This window comes from Sapajus apella, unplaced genomic scaffold (genome assembly GCF_009761245.1).
Source record: "Sapajus apella isolate SASKATOON/1434 unplaced genomic scaffold, GSC_monkey_1.0 scaffold122, whole genome shotgun sequence".
NCBI lineage: Eukaryota > Metazoa > Chordata > Mammalia > Primates > Cebidae > Sapajus > Sapajus apella.
In genome coordinates this window covers 7561477-7575736 of record NW_022437062.1, presented here as the reverse complement: position 1 = coordinate 7575736, position 14260 = coordinate 7561477, and the positions used below count along the sequence as shown (strand labels likewise).

General features: G+C 36.3%; 1 protein-coding gene across 1 annotated transcript in view; it reads left to right on the top strand.

Moving 5' to 3' along the window:
- Positions 1-12811, top strand: part of KATNBL1 (katanin regulatory subunit B1 like 1) — a 60269-nt gene extending 47458 nt beyond the window's left edge. The window contains exons 4-10 of the mRNA XM_032261261.1: positions 467-746; positions 4799-4917; positions 6086-6136; positions 6230-6319; positions 6661-6750; positions 8313-8406; positions 11131-12811. Of these exons, the coding sequence (XP_032117152.1) occupies positions 467-746; positions 4799-4917; positions 6086-6136; positions 6230-6319; positions 6661-6750; positions 8313-8406; positions 11131-11163 (757 nt within the window). The 3' untranslated portion in view covers positions 11164-12811. The remainder of the gene's footprint in view (positions 1-466; positions 747-4798; positions 4918-6085; positions 6137-6229; positions 6320-6660; positions 6751-8312; positions 8407-11130) is intronic.
- Positions 12812-14260: the final 1449 nt, after the last annotated feature.

Sequence of the window (14260 nt, the reverse complement as noted above, 5' to 3'; positions counted from 1 at the left end):
AGTGCTGGGATTACAGGCTTGAGCCACCGCGCCCGGCTAAAATAAACTTTAAAATATTCAAACCTGCAATCTATTTGCCACTTTGTTAGAAGAGATTAGGTGTCTAGAAAGTGTTACCATTTTCTTACTACCAGAATGGCCTTTAATAATTCATTTTTAAAAGGGTCTAGTTATTATGCCTTGCCTTCATTTTTATTTGGTATAAAATGTCATCCTTTCATTTGGTAAAAGCATCTAGTTATTATGTCTGCTTTCATTTTTATTTGATATAAAATGTCTTCCAGATAATTTGTAATTTTCCTTTTACTTTCCTCTTCAAACTCAGATTAAGATTTTTAAAATTCTGTTTACTTCTAATTTTAGTGGATTACAGTCACAAAGTATGGCCTGTTAACTCTCTGTTTAAAAACTTTTAAAGAATTTCATATGGTTCTTTTTTATTTAAGAAAATAATTTTTTTTTACAGAACAGTTGGACAAACTGTTAAAAGCCCAGATAAACTTCGTAAAGTGATCTATCGCAGAAAGAAAGTTCATCATCCATTTCCAAGTCCTTGTTACAGAAAAAAACATTCCCCTGGAAGTGGGGGCTGTGACATGGCAAATAAAGAAAATGAACTGGCTTGTGCAGGCCATCTGCCTGAAAAATTACACCATGATAGTCGAACATATTTGATTAACTCCAGTGATTCTGGTTCTTCACAGACAGAGAGCCCATCATCAAAATATAGTGGGTTTTTTTCTGAGGTAAGTCATTTCTCTGAGTCATGTCTAGTTTAACTTTGTTCCTATTATAATCTTGATTTTTTTCTTTGCCATATTCCACTAGCAGAATAATTTACCATCTATTGAATGTAGACTTATTTAAGTCAAGTAACTCCCTGAGACAATTTTCTAGATTAACCTTTTTTTTTTTTTTGATTAACCATATTTGAATCAATAATTTATTCCATTTCTGTAAGATGGGATGAAATGCTTAACAGGCTGCTGAAAATATCCAGAATGACAAGTTAGCCAGTAGAGATTTTAAAGAAGGGAAAAGGAGAAAATCTTGCCTAAAAAAGTGGAGCACAAGGCTGGGTGCAGTGGCTCACGCCTATAATCCCAGCGCTTTCAGAGGCTGAGGTGGCGGATCACGAGGATAGGAGTTCAAGGCCAGCCTGGCCAACATGATAAAACCCTGTCACTATTAAAAATACAAAAATTAGCCGGGTGTGGTGGCGCACACCTGTAATCCCAGCACTTTGGGAGGCCCAGGCGGGCCTGGCCAACTCCATCTCAAAAAAATAAAAAGAAGGAAAACATCTGCAAGCAGATCACCTGAGGTCAGGAGTTGGAGACCAACCTCAGGAGCCTGACCAACATGGTGAAACCCCATCTCTGCAAAAGTACAAAAATTAACCAAGCATGATGGCAGTTGCCTGTATCCCCAGCTACTCGAGAGACTGAGGTGGAAGAATCACTTGAACATGGGAGGTGAAGGTTGCAATAAGCTAAGATTGTGCCACTGCACTCCAGCCTTGGTGAGAGAGCGAGACTCCATCTCAAGAAAAAAAAAGTAGACCACCAAAACCAGTTATTCAGACACATTTTGCTGGGTTCTCAAAATTGCCTAGTTAAAGCATAGTTTATGCAAACCTGCTGTGGTTTGCTGCTTTTCCGGTTCAAGCAAAACTGGTTGTTTTAACAGGCTCAAAAGCATTTTTGAGAGTAATAGAAATATTCTAAAACTGGATTGTGATGATGGTGTCACAACTCTAAATCCACTAAAAACTGTTGGATTACATACTTTCAATAGATGAATTTTATGGCATGTAAATTATACCTCAGAAAGTAGTTTTTATAAAAATGGTCAGTTGAAGGAATGGTTTTATAAAATTTATAAACACATGAGTTTATGGTAGTAAACATGTTTATTGTATAAGTTATAAAAAAATAAACCCCAAGGAACATTATCTATTATCTCAACATTAATTATTGATGAAAAGCATTTTCTGTAGCGAACTAGCAGGAAAAAATCTTTTAAAACTAAAATTTTAATAAGTGTATATAGGTGAATGAAGGTGATTGTCATATTTAGGATAATAATTACAAGTAAACGATGAAAGAACAGTTAAAAAAAAAAGTACTATTAACTAAAACCATAATGAAATAATGTAAAATATTTTTTTTTGCCAGTGAAAATAAAATCCTGGAGTCAGAAAAAGTTCGTAATGCTAGGAGAAATAAAGGGAGTGAGTAATATCTGTGAGAAAAGAAGAACAAGGAAAATTTGACTTAATAGTGAATTATCATGGGCACTGGAGAATAGAGCCTTAGTGGTAAAGAGAATCACTGTTGTAATAATTCTCTCTCACAAATATTGAGGGCTCTCTACCATTGATACTTAATGCTGTTTCCACTATCAGGTGTCCTCTGTAGGCTCTGAGGATAGATTTGGTGGGTAAAAAACAGACACTGCTCCCACTTTCAGGTAATTATATAAGTGATGTAGTACCCACTAATCAAATAATTATAGAAACAACATACTCTTAAGGAAAAGAACATGTGACTGTATAGCCTAGAAATCTGACGTAGGTTGGTTCTTTACTTGATCTGACCAAATAAACTTCTGAGTGCAAATGCCTAAAAAAAAAAGTTTTTAAATGTAAAACCTCAAACTATAAAAATCCTGGAAGATAACCTAGGAAATACCATTCTTGGCAAAGATTTTATGACAAAGACACCAAAAGCAGCTGCAACAACAAAAAAAATGACAAATGGGACCTAATTAAACTAAAGAGCTTCTTTTGCAGAGCAAAATAAACTATCAACAGAGTAAACAGACAACCTACAGAGTGTGAGAAAATATTTGCAAGCTATGTGTTCGATGAATGTCCAGTATCCAGAATCTATAAGGAACTTAAGTTGGTTAAGCAGAAAATGAACAACCCTGTTAAAAAGTGGTCAGAGGAGCCAGGCACAGTGGCTCATACCTGTAATTCCAGCACTTTGGGAGGCCGAGACAGGTGGATCACTTAAGGTCAGGAGTTTGAGACCAGGCTGACCAACATGGCGAAACCACATCTCTACTAGAAATGCAAAAATTAGCTGGGCATGGTGGCGCACTTTGGGAGGCCAAGGCAAGTAGATCACTTGAGGTCAGGAGTTCAAGTCCAGCCTGGCCAACATAGCAAAACCTCATCTTTACTGAAAATACAAAAATTACCCAGGCCTGGTGGTGCACGCCTGTAATGCCAACTACTTGGGAGGCTAAGGCTTAAGAATTGCTTGAACCTGGGAGGCAGAGATTGCAGTGAGCCCAGATCGTGCCACTACACCCCAGCTTGGGTTACAGAGTGAGATTCTGTCTCAAAAATAATTTTTTTTAAAAAGTGGCTTACAGCTGTGAGCCACCACACCCTACCTGTTTTTTTTTTTTTTAAGAGATGAGGTCTCACTGTCTTTCCTAGGCTGTACTCAAACTCCTAAGCTCAAGTGGTTCTCCCACCTCAGCTTCCCAAGTAGCTGGGACTGTAGCTACACACCACTGTGCCAGGCTATGCCATTGTTCTTAAAAGTGAAGTTGGGGGCCAGGCACAGTGGCTCATGCCTGTAATCCCAGCACTTTGGGAGGCTGAGGTAGGCGGATCACCTGAGGTTCGGGAGTTCGAAACCAGCCTGACCAACATGGAGAAACCCCCGCCTCTGCTAAAAAAAACAAAATTAGCTGGGTGTGGTGGGGCACGCCTGTGATCCCAGCTAATGTTGAACCCAGGAAGCGGAGGTTGTGGTTAGCTGAGATCACGCCACTGCCCTCCATCCTGGGCAGCAAGAGCAAAACTCTGTCTCAAAAAAAAAAATGTGAGGTTGGGCCTGGTGTGGTGGCTAATGCCAGTAATCCCAGCACTTTGGGAGGCCAAGGCAGGAAGATCACCTGAGGTCAGGTGTTTGAGACCAGCTTGGCCAACATGGCAAAACAGCGTCTCTACTAAATACAGAAAAATTAGCTGGATGTTGTGGTGGGCACCTGAGGCTGCGGCAGGAGAATCGCTTGAGCCTGGGAGACGGAGGTTGCAATGAGCTGAGATCGCACCACTGCACTCCATCCTAGGCAACAGAGCAACACCCTGTCTCTAAAAAGAGAGGTTGATCTGTTTTGACATTGAAAAATGTTCATATATTATAGGTAAAAAAGCAATATAGGTAATTAATTTTTCAGAGTATTTATATGTGTATTTAATTTGTCTTTATCTAGAAAATTGTTTGAAAAGATACATACCAGTCTGTTAACTGTGATTATTTCTGCAGAATGATACTGGATGTTTTTGTGGGCGGGTACAGAGTATTTACTTTTTATCTTGTATAGTTCTATGTTAAACACATTAGAATAGGAAAATGACACTAAACAATAAATACACAAATTTAAATGATACTGCAACACTTGTCTGAGTTTTTGTAGTTTTCATGCCATTCAGTTGGTAATGACTAGGCCGTATGTTTACATTTTTCTTTTATCCATGTTATAAATTAGGTCCTAGTTTGTAGATCATCTAAAAATAATTTATTTTACAAATTACTGCATTTTAAAAGAAAAATGGAAGCAAGCAGAAAAAAAGTATTAGTAGAAAGTAAACGTTTCTTAAACTCGTTCACATCATTTGTTTACTATGGTTAACTGCATATTCATTGTTTGTGGGCCAATAAAAGGAGTTGTCTTTGCATAATTTTAAACTATGTCTTCCAAATAATTTAATAAAAAAATAGTTTCATATCTTGTTTCATTGTGCTTTTTAGCAAATTAGATTATTGCCTTTCAGGTTTCTCAGGACCATGAAACAATGGCCCAAGTTTTGTTCAGCAGAAATTTGAGATTGAATGTAGCTTTAACTTTCTGGAGAAAGAGAAGTATAAGTGAACTTGTAGCTTATTTATTGAGGTAAGTGTGACCTTTTATCCCCTTTGTTCAATAACGTTTTTTTCTGGGACAGGTCTTGCTTTGTCACCCAGGTTGGAGTGCAGTGACACAGTCATGGCTCACTGCAGCCTCAACCTCCTGGGGTCAAGCAGCCCTCCCGCCTTAATAGGAGTACAGGTGCATGTCACCACACCTGGCTAATTCTTTAAAAACTTTTTTGAAAGACATGTGGTCTCATGTGTCCCAGGCTGGGCTGAAACTCCTGGGCTCAAGTGAACGTCCTTCATTTTCTGAACGGCCTATATGTAGCTTCAGTAGAGACTATACTATTTAAATTACATTTATCATTCATCTAAGAGTAGCCAAAATACAGAAAACAATGTTTTATCAGATTGAACAAAGCTATTACCTTTTCTGACTGCCATTCTTACCTATAAAACTAAGAGATAATGACATGGGAAAACTAACCTTCTAAAAATCCTTTTTAAGGCCAGGTGCGGCAGTTCTTGTCTGTAATCCCAGCATTTGGGGAGACTGAGGCAAGAGAGTCACTTGAGCCCAGGAGTGAGAGACCAGCCTGAGCAACATAACAAGACTCCATCTCTACAAATAATAAAAATAATTAACCAGGCACAGTGGTGCCTGCCTGTGGTCCCAGGTACTTGGGAGGATTGCAAGTTGGAGGTTGCAGTGAGCGGTGATCATGCTACTACATTCTAGCCTAGGCAACAGAATAAGACTCCGTTTCTTTAAAAAAAAAAAAAAAATTAATATCCCTTTTAAGTGGGAATTTGAAGCATTACTTTTCTCATTGTATTCAAGTCTCTCAAATGTTACCTTAGGGAAGCCTTCTTTGACCACCTTATTTTAAAATACCTATTTCTCCACTCCCTATCTCCCTTTCCTGTTTTATTTTTCTCCACAGCGTTTACATCAACCTGCTCTATATGTCTTATGTCTTGTTATTTGTTTATTGCCTGTCTCTGCCCCACCCCCAACTCCACTTGCTCACACACTGGAATGCAAGCACTGTTTCTTTGTTCATTGCTGTATCCACAGACCTGACTCATTGTAGATACTGAAATTTTTAAATGAGTGAATTTCTCAAAAGCAGTGTGAATAATCATAACATGAAAGTAAATAAGGAAATCATCTCTCTGAGGCAATGCTGTTCTTTTTATACTCTCAGGATAGAAGATCTTGGTGTTGTGGTAGATTGCCTTCCTGTGCTCACCAATAGGTAAAAACAACAATATTTTTCAGGAAAAAAGTAAGATTAAAGGAGGTCAAATTATGGCCCATCCATATTTTTATAACTTGATATTTATTTTAGTTTACAGGAAGAAAAACAATATATCTCACTTGGCTGCTGTGTAGACTTGTTGCCTCTAGTAAAGTCGCTACTTAAAAGCAAATTTGAAGAGTAAGTGCTAATATGAATCTTGATTAATTTTTCTTTTAAACATCCTTGATTTTATGTTTTGTGAGTACATAGTAGATTGGACATCATGAGACATACAAGATTTCTGTTGCCAAGAAGCTAATAGTACAGTTAGGAAAAGAATATGAAATGACTAAAGGGCAATTACAAAAGCATCTCTAAACAAGTTACATGAATACACTTTTGTGAAATATATATGAAGGTAATAAATTTTTAAAAGGGAAGAGTCCAATTTGTGTATGCGTTTTTTGGGAGGGAAAATCTCTTATAAAAAGGATTCTTAAATGAAAACACTTGAACTTTGTAACAAAATGTCATTTCAGATATGTTATAGTTGGTTTAAACTGGCTTCAAGCAGTCATTAAAAGGTGGTGGTCAGACCTATCATCCAAAACAGAAATTATAAATGATGGGTAAGTATACCTTTAAAGATAAATTCATGCTGAAATTTTCTTCAGGAAAGCTTGATTAAACTAGATAATAATTTTATTCTGTTTTCATCAGTGTGATATTTATTCTCTTTATAGATACATACTGACTTAAGGTACTGTTCATTGTGAAAACCACACCTGGAAGTTGAATTCCAGAGCCTACTAACCCCCTGTATCTCTTCTTCTGACACAACCCTACCCTTCATTTTAGAAGAACACAATAGTGGTTTGATCTTCATATTCATTATATGAGTAAGGGAGGGAAAAGAGATACCCACAGTAGAATAAGGAATGGAGGTGTCCTGCAGGGTCCTGTAGCCTAGACATTAACCTGAGAGTCTGGTGTTGGTGTTTACAGTTCTAAAAACTAAATTATTACTGCCTTGATGTGGAAATTTTGGGGCATTCTACTAGAGTATAGCCAGATTATTATGAAACCACAGAAAAATATCTCGCAACAGTTTCCTTAAAGTCCATAATTTTGGGACAGGTGCAGTGGCTCATGCCTATAATCCCAGCACTTGGGAGGACAAGTCAGGCAGTTCACTTGAGCTTACAAGTTTGAGACAGCCTGGGGAACATGATGAAACCCCATCTCTACAAAATATACAAAAATTAACCAGGCATGGTGGTGTGCACCTGTAGTCCCAGCTGCTCATGCTGAGGCAGGAGGATCACTTGCGCCCAGGAGGTGGAGGTTCCAGTGCACCACTGCACTCCAGCCTGGGTGGTAGAGCCAGACCTTGTCTCAAAAAAAAAAAAAAAAATCCACAATTTCTTTTCTAGGCTCTCAAAAATTTCTACGTCACACCCAAGGAATGTCCAAATGTTCCAAATGCCTAGTCGTTTTCTTACCTGCTTTGACAATTAAATAACCTTTAATTTTCTTTTTTTTTTTTAAATGGGAATCAAGTAAGAAATTTTATTAATATTGGAATTGAAAAAAAAATATTTTGGCTGGGCGCAATGGCTCATGCCTGTAATCCCAGTACTTTGAGAGGTCGAGATAGGCAGATCACCTGAGGTCAGGATTCCAGACCAGCCTGGCCAACATGGCAAAACCCCATCTCTACTAAAAATACAAAAATTAGCTGGGTGTGGTGGCGGGCACCTGTAACCTCAGCTACTGGCTGAGGCAGGAGAATCACTTGAAATCGGAAGTTGGAGGTTGCAGTGAGCCAGGATTATGCCACTGCACTCCAGCCTGGGCAACAAGAGTAAGACTCCATCTCAAAAAAAAAAAAAAAAATTCTTTTTTTTTTTTTTTTTTTTTTTTTTTTTTCAAGAATTAATTAAATTGGAGATGTTTGGGGATATTATGTGAACAAACCTTTAATTTTCATGACCGACATGTATTATTCTAAAAGTTTTTTGGCTTTTTTTCCTCCATGTTCCAGAATGTTTTATTTCAAATAGCATAATTTTCTCCTGATAAATGCCTGAAACATTTTAGAATGGTTTTTATTATACATATTTACTATGAAAGTCTTTATCTTATTTGCTTTCTCATTTTTCTTCCTTTTTTTTTTTTTTTTTTTTTTAAGAAATATTCAGATTTTAAAACAACAATTAAGTGGATTATGGGAACAGGAAAACCATCTTACTTTGGTTCCAGGATATACTGGTAATATAGCTAAGGTAATCTATATTTAAGCTTATAAATTAAACATTAAAAATTATAAATAATATATTACTTTACATTTATAAATGAATTTTTCAGGTCTCTAGGCAGAATAATTTGGCGCTGTTCTAATGTCTAAAGTAAGTTTAATATTTGCAAATGCTTCAGGTCCCCTGGGTATGACTGTGACCTTGGCAGCAAGCACAGGAATTAGCCATTGAACATGTCTCATGTACAGCCACTGAAATGCTTTGCTAGACGGTATTTATAGAGGGTTTTAATTGAGAAAAATATTTGAAAAAATATTCAGAATCTGATAAGGACAGCATCAGAAAACAAGATGAGGAACTCGGGAAACTAGGAATAAGGAACACAATTAAGTGGTGTTGGGGTTAATTTTTACTTTTGCTAATGTTATGCTTTTGAGAAGATAACTGTTTAAATCACAGAGTGAATTTGATGTTGGTCTTTGTTCATTTGTCTCTTAAAGGAAAAAGTACAAATTGCTAGTTTGAATTTTAATATTTAAACTCCAGAAATCATTGGTAGCTAGGCTGGGCGCAGTGGCTCATGCCTGTAATCCCAGCACTTTGAGAGGCCGAAATAGGCAGATCACCTGAGGTCAGGCGTTTTAAGACCAGCCTGGTTAATGAAACCCCGTTTCTACTAAAAATACAAAAAATTAGCCAGGTATGGTGACACAAGCCTGTAATCCCCGCCACTTGGGGACTGAGGCAGAGGTTGCCTGGCTTACTGCACCCAGGAGGCAGAGGTTGCAGTAAGCTGAGATCACGCCATTGCACTCCAACTTGGGGAACAAGAAGAAAACTCTGTCTCAAAAAAAAAAAAAGAAAGCATTGGTAGCTAAAAAATAATTGAAGAAAAAACTGTTGTTAAGAAATACTTTTACTCTATTACTGGGCATACTGCTATCATAAATGGGCATTAGCCAGGAATATAAAAAGCATTCTTTGGTTTTAAATATATACATATTTCTAAATAAGAGGATTTATGTCATGGACTTAGTTATACAATTTTTCTTGGAAATGAAACAACTACTTAGAATTCAGGGAGGAAAAAATACAATTCTAAGGGAAGCAGAGGCTTGGACAAACCTAGCTATCCTTGAGGGACAATCTGACTTCTACTCTAAGATCGTAAGTTCAAATCTTACAGGAGACAGATGCTTTCAGGGAAAGAATCTAGCTGAGGAAAGAAAAGCAAATGGGAGTGATACCAACAGTGACCAACCAGAAGCTTATCTCCTTTCAAAGTGGCAGCCACAGAGGAGCTCTGGCCATTGCTGTCGGAGACCATGGGCCCCAGAAAAAAAAAAAAACAAATAAAAAAATTTCTCGGATAGCTTCAGAAAAAGAAGCAAAATGATATATCAAGCAAGTTTGTTACCACAGTGTGGGATTTTACTTTATAGAATTCTTAATGATGAAAATCTTATAAACAAATCAATTTCCTACAAGGTTTTTGTTGTTGTTTTAGGTTTTTAGAGCATACATGACATATTACCTTGCTCTAAATGGGTGTTACATTCTGTATAGAAGAACTGAAAAATGATTGTTCCTTATGACTGAAATTTGCTTTCAATTGAATCTTTTAATTTTACTTTCTTTTCTTTTTGACAGGGTTTTGAGACAGAGTCTTGCTCTGTTGCCCAGGCTGCAGTACAGTTGTGCAGTCTCAGCTCACTGCAACCTTGGCCTCCTGGGTTCCAGTAGTTCTCCTACCTCAGCCTCCCGAGTTGCTGGGATTACACCCATGCCTGGCTAATTTTTCTATTTTTACTGGAGATGAGATTTCACCACTTTGGCCAGCCTGGTTTCAAACTCCTGACCTCAGTGATCTACCCACCTCAGCCTCCCAGAGAAATGGGATTACAAGCAGGAGCCACCACACCTAGCTACAATCATAGTTTTTTTTAAAGGGAGAAGCTTTATTGTGAATATGACCTTATTATTGAGGGCATTGTTGAGTGGTTAAAAGTTCAGTGTGAAGTTTCTTAAGTTATGATGAGACTTTATTAAACCATCAATCAACTTGTAATTTTTTTGAGTGTAGAAATTGAGAGAAGAGGGCCAGGCACAGTGGCTTATGCCTGTAATCCCAACACTTTGGGAGGCTGAGGTGGACAGATCATGAGGTCAGGAGATAGAGACCATCCCAGCCAACACAGTGAAACCCCATCTCTACTAAAATACAAAAAATTAGCTGGGCATGATGGCGTGTGCCTGTAGTCCCAGCTACTCAGGAGGCTGAGGCAGGAGAATCACATGAATCCAGGAGGTAGAGGTTACTGTGAGCCAAGATTGCACCACTGTACTCCAGCCTGGTGGCAGAGCAAGACTCCTTATCTCAAAGAAAAAAAAAAAAAAAGGAAAGAAATTGAAAGAAGAGGCTATTGTCAAGCTGGGCTCAAGTAAATATAACACTGATAGTAAACAGCACTGATAGAATTTCTGTGAATGTTAGCTACGAAAGCAGAGTGTTTGAGCATAGGAACCAACACATTCATTTAGCACTTGGCAAATATTTATTGAGCACATACTATGTGCTAGGCCCTGTGCTGAACAAATGCGGATAAAAGCACTAAACAAGACACATCTTTTACCTTCAAAAGATCACAAAAGGAAACTAAGGCAAATTAAGCAGCAAATAAAGAAAAAGAAAATGGATTGTTTATGTGCATATTTACTGTCTAATGAAATGTTTTTGTTTTATCCTCTAAGGATGTAGATGCTTATTTATTACAGTTACATTGAGAGATTTCATCTACTAAAGAGCATTTGGTTTTTCAAAAGATCCCTGAACTATATGATTTACAACAAAAAAGTCTCGTCTGAGAACTGAACTGTGGAAGAAATCAAAAGTATTTTTTCTTTTAAAAAGCCACATAATGAAACCACTAATGAAACTCCAACAATCTACTTCACATTGAAGTGGAAAGCAGCTTCAGCTTCATTGAGGTGAAAGTGCACTTTGAAGATTGTTCACCTTTGTTGCATTTGGGAGTTATATGGTTATTTGGTAACATTAAGAACTAATGGATTTTAATGCAATTCTGCATAAGAATATAATTTATACTATGTGAAAAAATAAGACAGGACTTATTACTAGGAACCACCAAGACCAATCATCGTTAACTTTTTTAAGATTGTGTTTTATTAAAAAAAAAAAAAAAAAAAAAAAAACACTTAAATGTGTGCAGCTATTTTCTTATGTTGAAAAGACTGAAAGTTTAAAACATGAAAAATCAATATTAAAAGTTTTTGTTCACATTGAGATACTGTGTATGCAAAATGCCTTAATTATTAATAAGCCAATGTGTTATGATACCAATATCTGTTTTAAAAAAGTAAAACCAACCATGCTTCTGGCATGATAAAATCATGTAATTACATCAGGGGTTTACATTCTTGTAGAATGTTCTTGAAACACTCTCTGCACCATTTTTAAAACTTGAGAATAGTTTTAGTATTTGATTTTTTTTGCCAGAATCATCATGTCATGTATGTATGTGTTATCACTGTCTAAGGAAAAAGGTGAATATGTATTTGTATGAATGTTTAACTGGAAATGTCCATGGACTTGGCTAATTTATATTCACTTTTTATTGTACATAGATTTCTAATATTTTTCATTTCTGTATCATTTAAACTTCCTTCATTTGAGTAAATTCACTAAATATTTCTATTTTTTGCTTTTCTAAATTCTGGTTTTATATGAATTCTAATTCTTTTTCACTACATATGTTTTAAAGAGTTATATACAATGATTTAGAATTGTTTACAGTTAATGCTGACCTTGTATTTTAAATCCAACACTTTATGTCACTACCTCCTCTAATGGTTAGTATGATATGCCAGCAGACTATATGTGGTCTTTTTAAAAATACCATTTTTAGTGTCAAAGAACCAAATTCTAGAATGTCTTAACAGCTCTAAATCTTATTTGTCTTGAAAATGATTGGGGTTTAATACCACTGCTGGTGGTTCACACATCATCCCATCTTTAATATGCCTGACAGGCATCTGAGCAAAGGTTTTTAGTAATTGATATTCTCTGAAGTAGCCCTTCAAGCACTTGAATGTAAATCTTTAATATTTACCCATTTAATGACTACTGATAGGAATCTCAAGCAAATTTCTTGCTTTAAAATTGTCATGTTTCACTGAGTTCTGGTTTTCTGTAGCTATATTTTATATAGCTAGATATTACTCACAGTGAACATCAATTGTAGTAATTGGTTATTTCCTTAAGTCTTTAGGTTAAAATAATTTCAGATTATTGCACTTCTATGATTTCAGTGGTGAGTTATTTAAGAGGTAATTTTTCAGGACATGGGAATTTGAATTGTAAACTCGTCGTATCTGTGAAACTTTAACATGATAGAATCTTTCTTTGTGCTTATTCCTGTAGTTATCACTGTCCTATGTAACAGTTTGGACCAGTTAACTTGGTTGGAGGATGGTGCTAAAGAGGCCGAGGACAGGAGTTTGATGCTTTTGTAGGTTCATTAAATTTACATACATACAAAATAGTTTTATGGCTATCGATGGCACCTTCCCTCATGTATCCATCTCAGAATTCTAGAAGATGGTCTATATAGCTTAGCATAAATCCTTCGCCTCAAATGGAAACATTACTCAAATAATGGGTATATGTGATACTGTAGACTTTTAATTTAACATTTAAAATAATAGATTCAAAGGAAGATATCTAAAATACTATGTAATGTTCAGTTTCAAAGTATTAAAATAATATTACATCAGACATATTCCACATTTTTCTCTGGGTCAAATCATTGACTAAACAGTAACTTCAAAAATCAAACTTCAGTAAATCAGACTTCAGCAAAATTAAGTGTAAGTACAAATGAAATACAGTAAGAATATGTCTAAATAGTTATGTCTAAATTTAGGTTTGTTTGAAGGCATGTAGATAATATTTTATCTTATATACTCAGAGCTATATAAGTCATCAGAGTCTTTAGCTTACCAAGATTGTTCAGTAGCACATACTCCTAATTTCTCTTCTTGGCCTGTGCAGTCCTTAGTACCTACCTCTCTCAGTTACTGAATTGATTCGTATTAGGTGATTTTTAAGATTCTTGAATAAAAGATAATAGATAAATAAGTATTTTTGAACACTCCTGTTGCTAGTAAGCCCTTTCATGCTACAGCATTTTAAAAACAGTGTTGATCTCCAGGAAGAGCCAAAGAAAGCGTTTACAAAGTTTTGGCTGTTGTATTGACCTAGATTAGGACAATTACTATCTGTTGTTGCTAATTTGTTACTGTGCTTCTAGGCAGTATATAGAACTGCGGGACTACCCAAGGTCTCTATGCCTTCTTAGCCCTTTTATCTTAAGATTTTCTATACTTGACTTTGCTAGCTTTGCAAGTACAGGGGCAAGTAGTTTATTGAGGTGATGGAGAGTTATCAGATAATTTGCTTCTACTTGGGACAAAGTGGATGAGTTTTGTAATGAGTGATCATGATGAGAATAAGGGTTAAAAGTTAGGAAATGAGTATCATTAGATGGTTTTTAAAATTAATACTTGGCAGTGATTTCAAAGGCAGTTGACACTATTTATGTGAATCTTGAGATGTGAGAATTGGGACGTAAGTATCTCTGTCCGTTTTAGGGAATCATAAATGCCAGCATTGATCTCTAAGGGGTACTGAGGAATTAAATCCTAATGCCTTTAAATTTACTCAGTACACAGCATGTCCTAACCTTAACCATGGTTGTGTGGGTTCAAAGCTAGGTTTCTGACCTTTGAAACAGTAGTTTTTTCAAACTTAGAACATTTGTATATTTTGTCAAGTTGTTGATATAATATTAATGGGTAACCA